At 36.6% G+C, this 21,819-nt stretch overlaps 1 protein-coding gene across 2 annotated transcripts in view; it reads right to left on the bottom strand.

Moving 5' to 3' along the window:
- Positions 1-1,157: 1,157 nt before the first annotated feature.
- PDGFC (platelet derived growth factor C) overlaps positions 1,158-21,819 on the bottom strand; it is a 200,649-nt gene continuing 179,987 nt past the window's right edge. Inside the window, exons 4-6 of one of the 2 annotated variants that reach the window (XM_028104367.2) lie at positions 14,170-14,377; positions 9,123-9,340; positions 1,158-2,676 (exon numbers count right to left, since the gene is read on the bottom strand). In XM_028104367.2, the coding sequence (XP_027960168.1) occupies positions 2,560-2,676; positions 9,123-9,340; positions 14,170-14,377 (543 nt within the window). In that variant the 3' untranslated portion in view covers positions 1,158-2,559. The remainder of the gene's footprint in view (positions 2,677-9,122; positions 9,341-14,169; positions 14,378-21,819) is intronic. The other variant, XM_028104369.2, reaches the window with a different exon arrangement.

Raw genomic sequence — 21,819 nt, 5'->3', positions numbered from 1 at the left:
TCTAAAAAATTAGGGTCACATGTGCCATTAAAACCTGGGCTGATTTTTTTTTTAGTCAAATACACAGTAAGGTCTATGAGTGAATAAGCATAAAGCAGTTAGCCCCCACACTCTTCCCACTCACTGGCAACAGCATGTGGGACTACCTTCATAGAGCAATTTGTTTTGGCTTTTAATATTTCGTAAGTAAACAAAACAAATATTCAAAAACAAGAGGGAAAGAAGGTGTTCCATTCGATGGTTGGAAGTGCTGGATCATACACAGTTACACAGGTCATTTACCGTCAGATTTAGTAGTCTCTGCTATGCTAAGGCGAGTTGTAAACTGCACTGTATTTTCAGTGGATCCCAGTGAAGCTACATCTAGCAGGCCTCTCCAGGGCTGGACAGAACCATGAAAAGGTAAGCCAGTAAGACAGCATGTGTATGTTCATTTTATTTATTTATTCTCCACTTGGCTGGGCGCAGGGTAGGACTGCCGGGTGGAAAAGTACCCAGAAAGGGGACTGCCCAGACCTAGACGGACGAGTCTGAAGACAGCAGGGCCTTGAAGCCTAGCCTTCTGGACCAGGTAGAAAGGCAGAGAACACACACAAGTCCTGAATGGAAATCTGCACCCAAAGCTGAGGAGCCACACCTTTGAAGTATGCTATCTAAGGCACGTTTAGTCTGTGTGCCTCATCAATTCATGCTCATCCCACTTAATATCTACCACTGAAAATGAAGACAGTGGGAAGTTACAAGATTTTTTTTTCCAGTTTCATACTGCCATATAATCTATCACTAAGCATTTCATAAATCACATAAAACTTTCAAGTCAGGTGCAATTTAATTTACCAGAAATCAGTGAGAAAAAGCAAACCACTCCAAAACACCGGAGACAAGAGACAGGGAAGCCTCAGTGCTTTTCTACCTGTCTTTTGAATTGACACAGGCCTTTGCATAATGGAAATCATGGTTAACATGAAACTTGATCTCTTTCACTGTCTTGGAGTTCAAGAGACAAATCTTGTGCGCGCATGCACGCGTGCACATGCGTGTGCGCGCGCGCACACACACACACACACACACACACACACACACACTCCGTTTCTCCTCAAAATAGCCACATTTTTTTTATTTGGTGATTCAATACATTTTTAATTCAAATAGTCACCACATAAACCTAGGCACAATATTAAGCATTGTACAAGCAAAGTATTTTACTGATTTTCATTTCAATTGCCAGAAAGTACAATAAGTGAATTGGTTAAAGGATATACTTCTGTACATAAAAATATCCATGTATTTGTACAAGGGTATGGAACAGAGTTTAAAAAGATAATAAAACCAGAACATCACAATAAATAGGATGTGTTCCTACAGGACAGCAGAGCATGCTTTGTCAGTAAGCTATCCAGTCTCTTTTCAAGGTGCTTTTTTCTTCTGAGCTAGGCTCACACTCCCCAAAAAAGGGCTAGGGTTTAGTCACAACTGGATCTGAATGCCTACGTTCATATGTTGCTTTTTATTTGCATCTCCAATAACAGGGGTAGAAGATACGATCATTTATTTTCAAAAAGTCTTTGCGACTTATCAAATTCTATTGATTTCCCACTTCGGTATTTTAAAATGCAGATTAATCTAAGCTCTAGCACCGTATGAGAACGAAGTACATGTATTTTTGTCAGAGCAACAATATTTTATATCATCTTTGTTCCTCTGGCTATAACAATTCTGTTTAGAAAAATTTACCACGCTAAAAATAGTTGATCTAGGTTGTCATAAAAAAGAATATTAAATACCTTTGGTAAAAATAGATATATTTAACAAGATTAGAAAAGCAAACAGTTATAATGTCAAAAGGAGAATATAAAAATGTACACAATAAAACAAATAAACCAACTTATAGGTAAAGTGATGATAAGGCCACTCTTCTTTTCAGGTTTGTGTCTTCCAAACCATAAATGTAGATCTCTTCTTCTAAATGGTAGAAATTTTAGTAAGAAATATGGAAAATCCAGTCTCTCCTATCAGCATGACACAAGTTTAATTCATAGCAACATAGTTCCTTCTTAAGAACCAAGTTTGTAGAACATAGGACACTGTGGTTTATATATGTGAATCTAAGGAAACAGTTCCAGATTTCTGTGATTTTAGGCCCAGGACATGGAGCTTGAGAGTTAAGCAAGGCAACAGAACCAGCTGCTCATCTGCACACAGTTTTTTTCCTGTACTGACATTAGCCTAAGCCGTATGGAGACAGCCGATACACAACACACCTAGCTGAGTAAGGACATGATAACTCTGTAACTAGCTAGCGATGGGCAACATTTCATTTTTTTTTTTCCACGACCAAAGACCTTTTCTCCCGTCTTTTGGGCCTCCTCTCAAAAGAGCTGTTGTACAACTTCTAATTCCGTTTGGTGTCTCCTCTTTTAGAACACTCTGTAACTCCTGAAGATGAAAGGTCCCTGAAGCAAACAACTGAGATTAGGGATGGGAGATAATGCGCAAGTTCTAGAACAGATCAGCCACAGAGCCTCACGGCTCTGGGAGAGGCTGCGCGTGTGGATGCGGTTATCCTCCTGTGTGCCCTCTGCACACACAGTCACACTCCTCATGGTGCTCCAGGGCCACGTCCGTGAGAGATTTATGCAATCCCCGCACACCACTCTTTGGTCTCAACTGAAGGACCTGAAAAGGAACAATGTATAAGCCATCTTTAAAATCAGCCAACATCTGTTAACTTTTGATTTCATGGACAAGTAAAATTTCAGGAAAGACTCTTGGGGCCCAACGAAGACTCTGACAAAATTTTGAATTTTTCCTAGTGAGGGCATCATGAACACACTCCCCCACCCCTCAGAGAAATCCTAAATGATCATCATCTTTTCACAAAAGAAAGGACGTTTTAATACCAGCCACTTGGAAGGATGCTGCCTCCACACACAGAACAGTCCTTACGTTGAAAGTCTCACTGGGTGCTCTGTCTTTTACGCCCCTGATAATACCACAGAGAATTTCACCTCAATTGAGTATTCCGAAACCACTACTGCCCAGTCTTTTTTCTGTTTGTTGGTTTCTTTCACTCATTCATTTTTTCACACATGTACTAACAAATATTTATACTTGAAGCGACACAAGTATGCAATACCGTGGAAGGAAACACGATCACTCCACAGCTGAGTTTGCTCCATTACGCCACTCATTAATTTTCTTGGCTACGCTTCAAGTCCTCTATAAACTTGATGAGCTGGATTAGATGTACTTCATAGACATCAGCCTCCGTCACAGCTAACTTTGTACAGCTGGATCCTACTGTGCAGTATACGGAGGCTGAGCGATTATAACGATGATGCCTCTATTTAAATGAAGTTAATGTGCAGTCTGGCTTTTTAATAAAAACATATAGCAAAATACACAACGATACTAAAGATATTTCTTTTTAACACTGTGACAGGAGGACACAGTTACATATTCTGTAAAAGATTATTTGAAGTATTTGGTAAGAACTACCTCTCCAATGTGTATTTGTGCCTCTTCTAATAAGAACAATAACGTTTCAGGAACTGTGTTTGTTTGGATTATGAACAAAGACCAGAGCACATAACAATACGAGATCGTCTCGTTTCTCTGCTCTCTGGGTAGGACAAAGATAACTTCATACAGCAACTTCGAAAAGATACCCTTCCTGGAAACGTTCTTTAATCCAAAAAGGCACAAGTCAAGTCTTATGACTGTTCCATTTGCAGATTTAAAAGAGACAAGTAGAGAACGTATACCACATTTGCAGTATGGGGTCATATCAAAGGCTAATCAGCTAACATTTTTTGAATGCTTACTGGGTGCCAGGCACTGTAATAATGTTTCTACATACTTTAACTCACAAGAATTCTATGAAGTAAATTACAATTATTACCCCGATTTTACACATGAGTGAACAGAAGCTTTAGAGAGAATAGGGACATAGCCAGTATTTGTACTTTGGCTGAAGATGAATAATTGAAGTCAGAGTGATAGATAATAATTTTATAAAGGCTCAGAATATAGTATTAGCCATATATTCTACTTATTTAGTAACTTTCTTCCTAGAGAGATAAACTGCACAGTCTTGGAATAACCATGAGAAATAGGAAACTTTTAAAGCAGATTTTCTATTACATTCACAACTCTAGAATAAAAATTACTAAGGCTGTATTATTTTAACATGAAACTACTGAATCCTGTCTTAGGTGTCAGTACCCGACTTACTATTTTGAACAACCGGAGGTGGCACCAAAACTTACTACGCTTAAGATACTGGTGCTATCCCCTATCAAACTTCTGGTAAAAACTGTTTCTGGAATGAGGCTGAGAGGCTAGATGAACTGCAGTATTGGCCTAGCCAATGTCTTTAATTCCTATCTCTGCTTGTATACATTTTCCCACGGAGTAGGGGAAAAAATGACTATAAAAGGTAAGGGTTGGAGAAGCTACCGTATACAGTCCTAATAGGCAGCCATGCCAGGCTACAATGCTACAATCGTCCTTTCCTCTAGAAGTGCTTCTGTCAAGATGCAGTCACCCAATAAAAGTACCCCCAGCCATGACGGCACTTCCACTCCCAGTCTTCATCCACTGATACCTGTGGAGATTTACAAATAGCAGAAGAATCTCATAATGTTCTAGTGATACTAAATCTTAGTTAAGACATTCTAATACATGGGAGGGGGCTTAATTAGGCTGTCCTTCTTAATTTCTTTCCGAAGTTTTGTTTTGACTTGGGAAGAAAAAGACAGACTTAGAAAATGACCAACAGGTCCCAGATACCATGAAAGAAGACAGTTTTCAGGACAGAGTTTATGACACCGTAAAAGAAAGAAGGCAGAAGCACATCTCACATGATTTTGAAAGAGAGGTTCAGGCTAAAATTACAAACCCATGAAAAAACAATCCAGGGAAAAGCTAAAATCAGAGAATGTGGAAGAGATTAGATCAGGTACAGAAAGAACCATCAAGAAATAGATGAACGTATACCACTGCCTACACTGGGCAAACAAAGTGCCATTAAATTATGGGTGCCATAGAAGCTTGGCGGATGGGACTCACGACTAGAGAAAGGCTATCGAATTATATACATTTTACCCAGAGCAGATCTATGCAAGAAGAATAAGACCATACTTCATGTTACCTATATATATATATATATATATATATATATATACACACACACACACACATATATGTATATATATATAAATATAAACAAGGTGAAAATCATTAGGCTAATCAAGGATGGAAAAAAGGAACAAATACAATTTTATTGTCAGAGTATCCTATAGACCTTTTTGCCTGAAAGGAAATACTCGTCCTACCTCTGGGCAAAATTCATTAAATCTTTATTGATCATTTGCCATAATCAAAGCCCTGGGGGGTGTGGGGGGCATGAAGATGAGTAAGAGAATAGCTAACATATACTAAGGACTGCAAATGTACCAGACCTGGTTCTAAGTGTTTTGTCAGCTCCTTGAATCCTCCCGATAAGGTATGAGCATTAGGTGTTCACTTTACACACGAGGAAATGGGAGGCATAGGAGATGAAGTCATTTGCTCAAAGTCCAACAGCTGGATGTCAGGCTTTGGAGTCTGTTTTCTTAAGTACTACACTGTAATGCGCTCTTTGTTCTTAATTCTCAATTTGGTAAAAATAAATAGAAATAAATAATAATTATGAAAGAGCAAAAATTCTCTCATCAAGATATCTCTAAAGTTCTACACATGCACAGAAGATGGACTAGTTACGCTAGGATGGGCAGGAAGGTAGGAAGCGTTTCAAGGAAGGGGCAACACCTAAGTTCATACATATGTAAAGCTCCTGTCTTGCTTTCTGAAAAATCCTATTTGGGAGATAGAAAAATCATTAAGGAAACTGGGGGGTGGGTAGCAAAGATGGCTTCCAATAAGTAGTATCTGGTAATCGATACAAAAGCAGTAAGAATCTATTAGTATTAAGATTATGCTATACTATCAAAACACATAACAATAATATCATCCTATATATTGTGAGCCTTTTAATTTTCTAAACTTATTTTCAGTATAATGGTTGAATCCACTTTGAAAATGGTAAAGGAACCAAAACGGGGAATAACTGTAATATTTGTAGTAACAGGAGGAATACAATTCAGCTTAATAGTTAGGGAAGCTGGTATAATAGAGACAGATGAAGGAGAGAAAAATTAGAATGTCTAAACTCAGTCTTTGCTTCTGTCTTCTCCCTGAGGTGGAATAATCTTCAAACTGAAAACTGGAATAGTAGTCATCAAAAGAAATTAAGGCCCAGAATAGGCTTCACTTTAAATGAGTTACATCTCTAGATGGTATTCAATGACTTAATGATTTTAGAACTACTTGAAATTATTTTTAAAAGTAATTTCACTTATTTTTTAAGAGTTTATTTATTTATTTGACAGAGAGAGAGAGAGAGAGCACAAGCAGGGGGGAGGGGTGGAGGGAGAGGGAAAAACAGATTCCCTGCTGAGCAGGGAGCCCGATGCGGGGGGCTCAATCCCAGGACCCTGGGATCATGACCTGAGCCGAAGACAGACGCTTGATCGACTGAGCCACTCAGGTGCTCCAAAATAATTTCACTTATTTAGGAGTAGTAGTACTAAACTCAGAACTTACTTCCAAAACATAGGACTGAGAAAAATTTAGGCCTCAGAAATGATCAATGACACCAAAGAAGTAAGCCTTTTTTTTTTCAGAGGGTAATTTGTTAACAAAAACTTATCACAGAAAAATTAATGATTCCCACAGAGCATTACAAAAAATGAAGACATGATTGTTACTGGAGATATTTATGAGAAATGTGGAGTATTCACGCACATGCGTTAGAGATATTTGTGGGAAACTTGTACTAGGTGGTCACACAATTAGATAAACACCCCTACTTGTATGTGTGTACATACAGATCATGCATACATAACCACCCCACCCAAAGACTAAAGAATAATGGAGGGATGTCATTCTGGAAGAAGCCCATTGAGTTTACAAGCACTTCCCATAGTCTTTCCTCACACAAGAGTCTTATCTGAGATACTAAAACAGATGTCGCATACTCTGTGGCAACTTTCTTAACAACCCTAAAGCCAATGTTATTTGAAAAGAAATCTGTAGGTATAGGATGGAGGAAGATACACTTGACCTGAGGACTGAGTTAGCTGACTAAAAGCAAGATGTAGCCTCAGCATCTGGCAAGCTTATTTACAAAAGCTACTGTGACTAGTCTGGGTTTTGTAGCTCTTAGGATGGTGGCTATAAATCCAAGAGTTGTTGGCTAAATCGGGGTCCCCGGATACACTGTACTTAATAGGGACGTGCTTTAGAAAGTCCACAGTGAGGGAGATGTTTAAGTCTGCCTTGGGCTCAGGTCATGATCCCAGGGTTCTGGGATCAAGTCCCACTTCGGGATCCCTGCTCAGCGGGAAGCCTGCTTCTCCCTCTCCCACTCCTCCTGCTTGTGTTCCCTCTCTCGCTGTGTCTCTCTCTGTCAAATAAAAGAATAAAATCTTAAAAGAAAAGGAAGTCCACAGTGAGATGATTTTAGGTGAGAAAAGATCACTCTCGTTTAATTCCAGTTCTCATCACAGTCTTTCATAGTCACCCATCAATTCTAATGCCTGCCTCGATTTTAAGGCATCTTATTGAGTCTTTTTGGAACTGCCATATTAAGGGTTTTTTCTTGACTCTCAGATTCCTGGTTCACAGAGTAGAGGTAAGGCCAGCCTCTGAGCACAGCCTGGCTGCAGCAACCTGGGCCACTAGGCTCATGATTATCTCCTTCCTGAAAGGGGAGTGGAGACTGTTCCCAGCACAAGGATCTTTAGAAGCATGGGGTGCAGAAATGAAAAGTAGAACATGAATAATGGTGGTAAACAGTTTTTTTTTTTTTTTTTTTTAAATCACAGACGGCCAGTTTGGGATGTGACTGTCCAAAAATGGTAATCTACTGATTGTCAGGGAATAACACAGCTGGGAAAAACCTGAGAGGTTATCTTAGTTTACATTTATTTTAACAGAGTTTAAGTATCCTGCTAATGGTTACAAGTTAATGGTAGATCTAGGATGGTTCCTTGCCTATTGGAATCCAGTGCTTCTGTCCCACTTTATCAGCTGCCAACACAATATTAGTGAAGGGTGGGTCAGCCAAGTCATATAAAGTGCATTTTACGCACTGGGCAGCTTCAGATTACCTAACAGATTAAGAGTTTTATTGATGTCCTTACGCACATAAAAAATCATTTTATTGATTAAGCAGATACGTTCATTTATTCTGTATTATTCTTTGGGTTAGTGGAAAAAATACAAAGTAATGAGATGAAGTTATACTGAAATGAAGTCAGAAGGGCTGATTTCGGCTTGGTATAATGTAAACATTTTGTAAAAATTAAGGTTGCCTCATCAAGAATGTTTTGCTTCCTGACGTATGAATGCTACATGATGCTGCTGGAGAAAGGGTGGGCATAACTGGGGATATTCTAGTACTAATGAAAATTTGGAGTAAGTTCTAAGGTTCCCAAGGCTCTGAAAAACAATAATTACTAACAGTATTTACATTTTCCTTAACTCCACAGAATAAAGACATGAAAGGAATCCATAAGAGGTTTAATGTGCTATTTGGGGCAACAGGAATAATAGGAATATTGGTATAATTACGAATATGTCTTCTTTGGATTTATGTTCCATATTGCCCCAAATGGAAAAATAAATATCAAAGATCTCCTTTCTCCAACAGAGACAAGTCTGTCTTTAAAATATTTTCCCTTCATATTTTGAGAAGTGTCAAGTTGAAAAGTTTTACCCATTTCCCCCCCCTTGAAGAACACATTTGCTTTTTGGTACAACAGATGAAAACGTCACTGACCACCCATGTCGTACAATCAGAGGACAAGCCTTCTCAATCTTTAATGCCTGCGTTTTTGAGTTCAAGGTCCTCATTAAAAACAAAAACAAAAACAAAAAAACTAACTATTCTGTAAGCCTTATTTGTTCTTTTCCCATGAAGGCTACATCTCTTTTCCAAACAAAAATTCATTTCAGATACACGGTTTTGTTATTTTTCTTAAGACACAGAGGAACCCGAGAAGAAAAGGTCTACCTACCTCATGATACTTTTTAGTGACTTTGCTTGGGACACATTGACACTCATGGCAGTTGTGAAGACAACAGGCACAGTTTCCCCCACAGCGTTTAACCAGGAGACAACCTGGCCAGAAAATGGTATCGGTTCTCTTTAGTTCTTCCCTTATGGACACTGAGAAGTTACGCGGCGTGCAGCTGTAGAGTCTTACCTCCTCCTTCAGAAGGTTCAGGTCCACCACTGCATGGCGTAAAAGCAAGCAAAGAAAAATAACATGCTCATGCCCTGAGCCTGAATTTATTTCATCAAGATCTTTTCAGAGAGAAATTCATTTCACCAACAATATGCCCAACAAGGTCCCTTCTTACTTTAACAAGGTTTTGGGGGGCTCTGCAGCTCGCAGTTTGGACTTTGCATTTTATAGTCAACAAAGCTTCATTATGACTTACTGACCATTAAAGAGATGCCATTGTGCAATATTAAGAACAGAGCCAACAAAACAGTTGAGGGCTATAAATAGGAAACTTTATGGAGAAAAAGAGGGCTACACCTTTTAACCCTCATAAAAAAGTAAACAAGGAGAGCATTGGAGGAAAGAATAGGATGTAACATGATGAATGCTTGGATTAAAAAACAAATGCCATTTTTAAAGGGATTAGAAGCTCATGCAATTAATGAAGAACAACTTACAGAAACTTGCTGCCAGGATTTTATATAATTTTTCTGGCAATGAGACTCAGAAAATGCAAAAAGGGCATGAAGGAAATGAATTTTTGAGGACAGCTGAGTAGACCATGAGTGAAAAAAATGATACATTTTTAAAGGGCTGAGGTTGCTGAAAACCCCTGCTTCCAGTGCCCTGAGTAATTCATAATGTTTGAAATTCAGTTTAACTAGGCTCCTTCAGATTTCTATTCTTCTTCTAAAGGAGGGAAGAGATGTCTACTTTATAACGATTATCTCTATTCTTTTAGCAAGTTGGTTAACTATGTAGTGTTTTATTCTTTAAAAGAATACCTAATTGTGAAGACCAAACAAAAATATCCTTTCATCAGATTGTTGTAGGAGATTCTCAAAGAATCTTTGTTTTTAACTACAAAATGATACTTGCCTCTGTTAATTTATATCAAAATAGCATGTCATACTTAATATGAATTTATAGAAAACATGAATGGTACTTAATTACCATATCCTATAAATTTAATGTCTGCTTTATAACTTCACCTTTTTTTCCTAGAAATAGTCAAATAATAGCAATTCCAATAAAACTGAAGAGTTTTGGATAGCATACAATTCATCAGAACTTTTTCTTCAAAAAGAAAGATTTTATTAAAATTTGGAATATTATCTAAATAGAATAAATCTGGTTAAATATTTTTCACTAATATTGGAAACATTATAAACAAGAATTGAAAAAAATTTTCTGGTTAAAGATGGCTTCAAGTAGCAATAAACACTATGTACTACAGTTTTAAAAATTAAGTGTCAATATTTGAAAATAATTTTAAAATGACAAGGTGATTAAGAATCAAATGCTTGTTTTCTTGTTGCTTGTTTTACAATTTTACATTTACTTGTACATGTGATCAAGTTTTTCTAAAATGTCAAAGGAAGCCACTTTGTAAGTATTTTCAAGAAATAGGATAAATCATGCACATGCAATTGTAAATTATAAACACATGTCAACTATACGGTTGACTAAAACCTTGGTCAAGTATAGGGAAACACCAAGGAAATGCTAATTCCATAGGTTCATTTCAACATCTTATTTAGCTAAAAAATTACTTTTTTCCAACTCAATAGAAAATCACTGTTTTGAGTATTTAAAGATTTCCCTTTCATCTGAAAAATGATCCTGTGAAAGGAAAGCTTTTAAATATTTAAGAGGAAATGAGTTCATTCTTTTGAGTGCCATAAAAGACCAACTTATCTCTAATAAAAGTAATGAGATAATTGAGTTAAATGATGTCACATATTTCACCTGATTTCATTTGGCTGAACTAATAGTATATGCACATACTGCTCTTTCACTGTTAAAGCTGTATATGAGTTTATCTGAATCTTTTCTCTAGAAGTTAGTATCTAAGCAAGAAGGGTTTAGAAAGTAGAAAACATGCACATACATACAATACAAAAGCCAGTTGCCAAAATTTTCAATGCTTACTTAAGATTTATACCTCTTTAGAATGTGAATGAAGCTCTCAGCTTTCAAAGGATATTCATCTACCTCAGTTTTAAACACACTATTTCATGGAACTAGAAAATGAGACTGTATATGTTCACTTTAAAATGTTTACTTAACCACAATAAAAGGTTAGATAGATTTCCCCAGTGAACTGAGTTATGATACCTGGTACAATGTGAAAATTTAAACACACTTGCAACTTAGCTTCCACTCATTTATCATGTTTGACACAACAGTCAAAAGCCCTTTTTAAGTACTGGGTAAGTTTGACTTAGAAAATAAGGTATTTTCTTTTTCTGCAGTAGCAAGGTATGAATGAAAACCCTAAGCCAGAGGAAGAAAAGGAAAAAACAAAACAAAAACACTGAAAAACCTTAATGCAGTACGCACTACAAATACAATTAGGGATTTTCAATTTGTCATATCTTATTTGAAATATAAGCTTCCTACTCCCAAGGCTTCAAGCTCATCTAAGCTTCATTAAAATAAGTCATGTGACTATAATTTGATGTCACAAATTCTCCAAACATTGTGCAGAACTTCTGGGCAAGAAAAATGAAAAAACAAAAAACAACAACAAAAGAAAAATATCAAAAAAGAGAAAGAAAGATCATGTCCAACACACACATACATATATATATATATTTTTAATAACTTAACTATAGTCTTATGGAGGTTTCCCTCTGTAAAATATTTGAAAAATAAAAAATCAGTGTTTGGGTTCTTTATTTCCTTTCTGAAACTACTTCCTAAGACAACACATGCATTAGTTTGTCTTTCTAAAAAATGAAGATTTTGAGTATGGCAGCAATTAAAGTCATTTTTCCTAATGCAGATTTTCTTGTTCAGATTCACCAATATTCCAAGTTTTACTAAAAAAGCTAATACTGACTGAAAAAAAATCATGGATACACTTTACTTTGTTAGTTGCTCATTCTTCTAAGATATTCAGGTCAAGGATATTCTATTACTGTAATGCAATCTGAGGGTGGTCTTTCTAAGATGGATGTGGTAACATTGTGATATGTTTATTCTGTGGAAAATCAATTTCGATGTCTAATTAGAAGCTTTTAAACGTTTTACTCCTTGTTCCTTTGTAGAAAGACTCTTGGGAGTGGAGTTGGTTTTGTCTATATAGATGTTATCCCACACCTGCATTTTAGTTTATGTAGAGTTCCAAAAATATACACTGCTTTTCTCACACTTACTGTATGCTTAAAAAGTTAATAGTTTTGGCAAACTGCAAAGGGCTTCAATTTGGAAAGTGCTGAATGAATATTTGAAAGATCTGGTTCAGTACTGGATGCTTTTAATACAAGCTAGCCTCTGGCCAAATCTTCACTGAGCACCAGGTGGAGAGGTGCAGGCGTAAAGGCATGGCTAGAAGGGAGATTTTTAGGCTCGAATCCTGAGATCAGCTGTCAAAAGCAAGATCTGAGCTTTAGAATCTGGTTTACTCCCTTTGCTTTTTCCAGATCAACATGATAATCTACTTCAAATCTAACAAAGGCTCTATTCACAAGTGTTTCAGCTAGCCTTGCAGATCTTCATTTTCCTGTTCCTAAGTGGGAGGGAAGGGAAGTGTTCATAAGTTATTCATCAAGTTATTCATCAAGATCAAATCTTATAAATATGTAACAACTTTCAGCATCTGGACAGGATTCGGCTGCCCATGTACTTGAAAACCGATTTCAAATATTGCTGAAAGGAAACCACGTCTATTGGCATAGCAAAATACCATGGCTGGGCAAGTCTGGACATGACCTGCTGAGATTAAAAAGCCCTTGATCCAGTAGGGTTGCAACTCTTCTCAGGAAAGGGCAGGAATCGGGTTTCTTTCTGACAAGATTTAGAAGACAAGTCTGGTGCAATCTGCCCTTGTGAATTGCTCAAACTAACGAAATACTGTTCCTTCCATATAAATTCTCCAGACTGTCATTCCATTCTCTAGATCTACCCTGTTTCTGAAAGCCTGAAACAGATTTTTTGAGTGCATTATAATTAGCCAGTTATTTCTATTACTGTTTCATGTGTGCCTGATATGGATACTTTCCAATCCTAACGTTACCAGGAAAATTAGCTAACCTTAGGGAAAACTCAGTTAATGTTATTTCCAATTTCAATCCTAACGTTACTAGGAAAATTAGCTAACCTTAGGGAAAACTCAGTTAATGTTATTTCCAATTTCGTGACCATATGGAATTAAGTTTAATTATCAACACTTTCACTCTTGAAGGGAGATATGCTCATAGGGTCAAGTGATCATTTCAGAGGCAGATTTATAGAGAGAAAAATTATCATGCTATGGGTACCTTTCGGTTATTCTTTTCTTGCTCTGAATACTGTCTTGGAAACTCCTAATTCCATTTTATGATGAACCCCTGTTATTTTCCATATTATTTATAGAAGTTTGTAGGCTTAGGAGATGGAAATTGATATAACCCTGACCCACGGGGACATGGTAGGTGATGATTTTTATTTCTTTCCCTTTTCTAATGCCCAAATCTGGTTTAGCACTAAGGTAATCTCTCTTGAATCTCTAAATCAATATACCCCAAATATTAGATTTGAATAAACAATGATTCTCATGAAACATACTTAGAGGACTTCATCAAAATGTATTTTTGAACTAAAGAAATCACAAGAATTTTTAGCAAAAGTATTCCTTTTAATCTTCCAAACCCCCTGAATTACAGTTGCTTCTTTTTGTGTGCATTCTTATTTAATGTGTAAATATGCTCAAATATTACAAAAATGGGTTGTTTACATATATCACGGAAGAATTTAAGCTATACTCCTTATAAGGTAATGTAGAAGAATCTGGAACACTAAAATTGCTAAGAAAATTAAATGAGGTTGGTTCTAATCTGAAGAGAGAACTTACCTCTGGATTTTCTTCCAAAAACAAAAGCCTTGCCCAGAAGTTGCCAGGTTGGCCTATATAGGTCTTCCAAGTCCAACTGCCATCTGTCTGGTTCAAGATACCGAATGAGATCTTCCAAGGTACTAAAGGCAGTGACAGCATTATTCAGCAGATCCAAGGGCAAAGCTGAAGGGGGTAACACGGAAGGGCTCACAGCCTCCGTGAACTGCTGAAAGTAAAATGAATCTTATGTTAACTGTTTTAAAAATGACAATGGATTTCTTCTGGACTTATGCATGAAGTAAGGTAAACTGAGGCTGAAAACGCAAGGGAAGTGAAATTGTATTCAAACCAAATTAGAAGTAATTGCCCTGCAAAGACTTCATGTAGATGAATTCCAATAGAGCTCTGTGCAGTCAATGAGAAAGACATTAACCTTCATCATCACAAACCATGGCGGATGTGGATATCTGTTGTTTAAAGAAAAAGGAAAATGTCTCTAAGGTTCAATTAGGGACTTACAATGGAAACTATGATACTGTTTACCCAATTTTTCTTTTGTTTTTCACTTTTCATTTTCCTCAATCTGGAAACTCACCAGGTAGTTATGCAAATGAGTGTCAGACAAATTAAAAACTTAATATAAAGTAAGTAACCCGTGAAGAATTAGAACAAAACATAGGTGAAAAGCCTTTCACATTGGAGAAGAACTTGTTAGTCAAGACAGAGAACACCCACACCGTAAAAAACAACTTTGATACATTTGTCCATACCTTTTATGGTAAACAGGATTAAAAGACACTGGGAGAACGGCCTGATGAATGACATGTCACAGGATGAGTGTCCAGAATATACAAAAAACCCCAACAACTAAATAGAGAATGGGCAAATTCCAGACAAGAGGCTTGAATGGCCAATCAACATACAAAAGCATGCTAAAATTCACTAGTTATCAGAGAAATGCAAAACAAAGTGAGGTATTATTTTACATACAAAAAAGGAAATACTATTTCACATACGTGAGTTTGGCAAGGATTTAAAAGAAAGGATTGCCGAGGATGTGGGTAACTTGGAATTTCTCTGTTCTGCCTGCAGAAGTGAGCATAAATTGGTACAACCACTTCAGCTGATTTAATGGATGCGCACAGGATATTAGAATAAAAGATTTATATGATCCGTGTCTCTGTAATTCACTTTTGAGGTTTACATCCTTTTATTTGTGCACATGGAAATATGTGCAATGATATTCATCACAGTGTTGTTTGAAATAGAGAAAAATACAAAATAATCTAAATGCGCAGGTATAGAGCAATGGATTAAAATACATCATTTTAAATGGTAAGCAACAAATGAGACAATAATTCAATAAAAGTTCAATGACAAACCTGCCCCCACAACCACCGACTTTTAAAAAGCAGACTAAAGGCAGGGAGTGGTAGATCAGAACTGAAATCAAAATAGGCGAAATAAATACATGAGCAAGTGCTCAACTTATTTTTTGTTATTACTTTTATTTATTATTATTAATTTTGCAGAGGAGGGGAGAGAAAGAGTGTGGAATAAGACATTTATGTCAACTGATGTTCATTACAGTAGTATTTACAATAACAGAAAGTTGATAACAAATCTAAACTTATAATATTGGAATAGTTACTTATAATGTACTCAAACTGAAATGGTGTATAGTCATTAAAAATTAGATCCTCTAAGAATTCTTATTAACAAAAGGAACGCCTACAATGTAGTAAATGGCAAAAAAAATCCCCCAGCTATATAACTATGCCTCGATTCAATATACATAAATATATACAACACACATGTCCTATTTTTTACATTTTATAATAAATATAGGTTCCTTTTAGAGATCCAGTAAAAGTTATAACATTTGTTATAATAATTTTAATAACTATCATACAAGCTCTTCCATTTCATCCTGATTACTTGCACCCTGGGCCAGATACTGGAAACAATGTACTATTTATAGCAGCGGTTAACTTTGTTGACATGCCTTCAGTCTTTCCTTATTACCTTTATTCTCAGCTGCATAACCCTGGGTTAATCTACCTAAAATAAGTTATCACTGATCATGTGATGAATTTGGACAAATGCCTAGAGTGATTTCTCATCTAGAGGATAAAATCCAAATTCCTTACCCTGCACTCAGGATCCTCACAATCTGACCTCTGCTCACCTTTCCCAACTAATCCTCTACTCATCAAAGACATGCACATTTTGTTCCAATCAATCCAGTCTCTTCACTAACTACTGCACATGTCATATTCATCGCAGACCTTGTACCTCTACCCGTGCTAAATACTGCTCTCCTTCCCCATATGCAAAACCCTCCCTCCTGTGATCCACACAGTAAATCTTTACCATTTATAATGGTCTTTCTTGAAACATGATTCATCCATGAAAATTTCATTAACAGGGCCATCGTTGGCCATATATCTCAATTGTGTCAATTTGAAAAAGATCCCCTTTCTGGGCTATCCCTTGGGCACATGGTTTGAAAAGCAGAAGCTGTTCTGTAAATTAGAAAGTGGACCAAAACAACAACAACAACAACAACAACAACAACAAAAACATTGTTCTCTGGGGCAGGCATATCCCCCTGCTGGGGCTCATAGCTTTATGGGTGCAGAGCCCTCTCTGCCCACAGGAAGGGGGGCATTTTTATACAACGTAATGAGCAGAAATGAATGTGGCAGTCTTGGGTCAACACTGATTTCATTCTTAAAGATCTAATTTCAGTAATATCAAGAGTCTGGCTAAAATATTATTAGCACTAACATGTTTTCAATTATTCTGTCCAACTTTTGAGAGTAGAAACCAAATGTAATACATTTCTATTTACTCCCAGTATTTTTTTAGTTGTCTAAGAAATGCAAAATTTCTTTGACAGAGAGTACTATTATAGTTGATAACTATATTATGGATATAAATAAACAATTTTCTAATAAAAGCTTTCAGTGTTAATTCAACCAATTTGGTACTACTGATTAAATTTATAATGTGAAAAGGTTAATGCAAATGTTTTGCAGATTTTTAAAAGATAAGCCAAAATGTATGTTTATATAAAGTGAAAATTAACGGTCGGTAATACTCAAAGAATAACTGAGTTATTACTCATAACTATGACGATATAAAACAAATCAAACGTGTCATGATCTGCACACTGAGAGTAAAAGTAGAAAGCTAAAGCAAAAAGATATTCTTCATTAAAATGTCAGAATGCAGATGTATATTTTAGGTATGATATAAAATTGTTATTTAAGCTATTTTCAATTAGATCATAATCCAAGCATGGGTTGGCTTATTTTGTTTCCATGTTTATTTGAGAGTCTCTGCATAGAGCATTACTTTTGAAGCAATGAAAAGTTCCAACTGAAATCCAACTGAAATCAACACTGCTGAGCTAAAGGTTCAAAGTATTTATACAAAAGAAAGCAAAACAAAATAAGCCTGTAATATTGAACAAACAAAATTTGGACACCTTGGGTTCAATGAAATATTAGAATATCAATCCCCTGAAATGACAAGGATTGGGAGAACACAACTTAGCACACATTACTGCATACATATATTGGTTGACGTCATAAATTTCCAAGTTTCTAAATATTTAAATTAAAATAACTTATTTTATACACACACACACACACACACACACACACACACACACCCACACCCAACCACACAGCAGTCCCACCCCAAAACTTGCTTCCCCTGGATTCTAAGAATCAATCTTTGGACAGAACAGAGGAAGTAGTGCTTTCATTTAAGGGCTTTCTCATGACTCTTAACCGCACCCACTGGTTCAGGGAACAACCAAGTTGTTCACTTTTGTAGTTCTGCTTTTCTAAGTTGTCTAAAGGGATTCTCAGAGAAAAGGGGGAGCGATGGAAAAAAAGAAGCTAGAGGAAAAAAAATGTCCTCTGATTTTTTTAAGTTTTAATTTTTCCTCTAACCAAAAACTACTCTTTTTAGTCTAAGTCATAGCCTTTTCAAGATTTAGTGTCAAAAGAATTCTAAGAATATCTTTTGTATTTAAAAATACTTATGTTGGGCTAAGTGCCTTCAGTTGAATTGGATCTGCACACTCTCCACTTCCTTTCTCTTCTATTCACCATGAAAAGAGATACTTATTACTAAGTTATGGGTTGCCCTAGGACTATTTAGTGGATGATACTGGTCAGTAATAGAAGGCACAGTTTCTCAGTGTTCTGTCACGTAAACTAAATCAACACCCTTAGTGAACCAGAAAAAAGCTTTTCTGCCATTACATGCAGGGTAGCAGTGACAACCTGGTGACTGTGTAGTCCCAGCCTAGATGTTCGGGTGTATGACTTGGAGGGATAGATGGCGAAAGAGTGGAAGGAGATCTGAAATCTCTATGCAGTGAGGTGTCCTGTCAAACAGTGCATTTCTAAAATGTCAGTGCCATGTACTAAGAAGGGTCCTAAACAAAATGAGGTCTTTTGAGTTTCCTGGTGAAAGTCATTCTGAATGACAGCATGACGTGAGAGAAGAGCCCTAATCAAGAGTCAGTGAGTCTAGACTCTAATCCTGGAGCTGCTCACATTCAGGGAAGAGCAGTTGGGCAGGTACGATAAGCCCCCTGAGCCTCAGTTTCCTCCTCTGTAAAGCAACACCTGCTAAACTCAGTCACCTTTAAGTTTCTTTCCAGGTTTTAAGTTTAAGAATTCTATATAATTGTGAGAAACGAGAGGGTTCATTTTCTCCACATCCTTGCCAACACTCGTCTCCTGTCCTCTTGATGACAGCCATTCTAACTGGTGTGAGGTGATATCTCATTGTGGTTTTGATTTGCATTTCCCTGATGACTAGCAATGTTAAGCATCTTTTCATGTACTGTTAGCCATTTGGATGTCTGCTTTGAAAAAAAAAAACAAAAAAAATCTATTCAGATTCTCTGCCCATTTTTCTTTAAATCAGATTGTTTGGTTTTGGTTATTGAGTTGTATGAGTTCTTGATATATTGTGGATATGAACCCCTTATCTGATACATGGTTTGCAAATGTTCTGTCCCATTCCACAGGTTGCCTTTTCATTTGGTTGACTGTTTCTTTGACGTGCAGAAGCTTTTTATTTTGATATAGTCCCACTTGAAGATTTTGGCTTTTGTTACTTGTGCTTTTGGTATTATTTCCAAAAAATCCTTAGGCACTGTTGTGGGAATGTAAATTTGTTCAGCCATAAAATTGTTTATGGAAGACAGTGTGGAGGTTCTGTACAGAATTAAAAAGAGAACTACCATATCATCCAGCAATCCCATTTCTGGATATATATCCAAAGGAATGAAAACAGGATATCAGAAATATATTTACCCTATGTTTACTGCAGCATTATTCACAATAGCCAAGATATGGAAACAACAACCTAAGTATCCATCAATGGATGAATGGATAACGAAAATGTGGTGTATATCCACAATGGAATAATAGTCAGTCATGAGAAAGAAAGGAAATTCTGACATTTGTGACAACATGGATGGAACTTGAGGGCGTTATACTATGTGAACTAAGTCAGACAGAGAAAGACAAGTCCTGTATGATTTTACTCGCAGAATCTAAAAAAGCTGAACCTGTAGAAACAGAGAATAGAATGGTGGTTACCAGGGGCTGGGGGGCGGGATGGGTGAGCTGGGAAGATGTTGGTGAAGGAGTACAAATTTATAGTTCAAAATAAGTGCTGGAGAATACGTAACATTGTGATTATGGTCAACAATGCTGTATAATATACTTCAAAGATGGTAACAGATCTTAAATGTTTTCACTACAAAAATAAAATCATCATGGGATACGGTGAGAGAGGTATTAGCTAATGCTATAGTGGTAGTCACACTACAGTATATAAATGTATGAAATTTACACATCGTACAACTTAGATTCAAAACGTTTTATGTCAATTATATCTTGATTTAAAAAAAGAAGAAGAAAAAAAGAAAAAAAAAGAGTCCAATATGGCTTCAGCAAAATTTTGGAGAGCTTTAAAAACAAAACATACTCCTTAGTAAGTATGTGATGGAGTGGAACTCAACTTCTTTTTTTTTTTTTTCTTTAAATTTTCCTTGTTGCTTTAGATTGTCAGTACATTTTGGGAGACACTGCCCTATGCTGCAACTAAGATAATTTGACACTGATTTTTTTTTCCTGTCCTGAGAGTGCACACAAGTTTACCCTGCTTTTTAAGAATCCAAATGTCCCTAGAGAGGCATACATATCTAGCGTATGAATGGAAGCTGTGTGGTTCTAAAAATCAGAAGGAAACAGGTTCACGTTTAGAGAATTGATATCGGCATGTTTTCAAATACATATAAATACATGCTGTGTTGTGAGCTGAATTGTGTCCCCTTATGGAATGAGGTACCCTTTAGTACCTCAGAACGAGACTGTGTTCAGAGATGGGGCCTTTAAAGAGGTTAATTCAGTTAAAATGAGATCACTGGGCAGGGCCTAATCCAATATGGCTGGTCCTTAGAAGAGGAGGAAATTTGCTTATAGATACGCACAGAATAAAGACCACGTGAAGACCACAGGGAGAAAATGGCCATCTACAAGCCGAAGAGAAAGACCTCAGAGGAAACGAATCCTGTTGATACCTTTATCTGGAACTTCTGGCCTCAAGAATTCTGAGAAAATAAGTTCTGTTGTGTAAGCCACCACTCTGCGGTGTTTTGCAAGAGCAGCCCTAGTGAACTAGCGCATGGTGTCATCAACTTCTCATGATCTATTAGAGCAGCCAACAAAGATTAATTTTATACTATACCCATTAAATCACTTCACATTTATTCAAAAGCTTCTGAGGTGGGCACTGGAAACAAAACAGACCAAAATACTTGCCCTGGTGAAGTTTAACCTTTATAAGCCAAGTATTCCCTATTATAGGAGAGATTCTCCCCTCCCTATTGTTAAGAGTAATTTTTCCCTTGCCAAAACAAAGCCACACTGAGAATTTGCTCCTGTGGATCACAGAAGTGACAAAACAGCATCACACAAATCCTGGTGAGCGGCGGACCATGAAAAGTGAATTTAATATCAAGGAATAACTGAAAAACAAATGTCTTTCTATTTTTACTGTTGAAAAATAACTGGTAGCCCCTGTGTTCAGACCAAGTAATGGCCATCTGAGAATCAGTATTACAGCTCAACGCAGCAAGTTTGACTGCAAGAATGAGTTCTCTTCTTGACTTCTCCAGTGTTAACTTTTGAAAAATCAACATTTTAGTGTTTTTGTGTTTTATTATGGCTACTTTAAATATTTTATGCATTTATTATCATCTTTTCCTTTTTTAGAAAAAGAAAAGCTGACTTCCTGTTTGGAATAGTACCATCCGAGTTGCTTATCATTTCACAATAAATAGTTACGTATCTCTAAAAAACCATAGCTTGTTTTTTTATTAGGATTTTTGTGGCGAGTGCAATTTTAAAAATACAACATTTACAATGAATCTTCCCTGGACAAATACACACGTACAAATGTTTACTCTGAGTAGCATAGCAACTACTGCAAAACTTCTAGGGCCTACAAAGATTTATGTTGCAGCTTTCTTAGTCAACTGCATACAGTACATTTCAAACTGATAAGGAGCCTTTCACTTCATTCATACCTAACAGAAGGGTTAGGAAAGCTGATTAGGTTTTATGACTT

Source organism: Eumetopias jubatus, unplaced genomic scaffold (assembly GCF_037043125.1).
Source record: "Eumetopias jubatus isolate StellerSeaLion01/CBP00866 unplaced genomic scaffold, mEumJub1_p1.0 scaffold_2, whole genome shotgun sequence".
NCBI classification, from domain to species: Eukaryota; Metazoa; Chordata; class Mammalia; order Carnivora; family Otariidae; genus Eumetopias; species Eumetopias jubatus.
The sequence above is the reverse complement of the archived record's forward strand: the minus strand, read 5'-3'. Positions and strand labels throughout refer to the sequence as shown.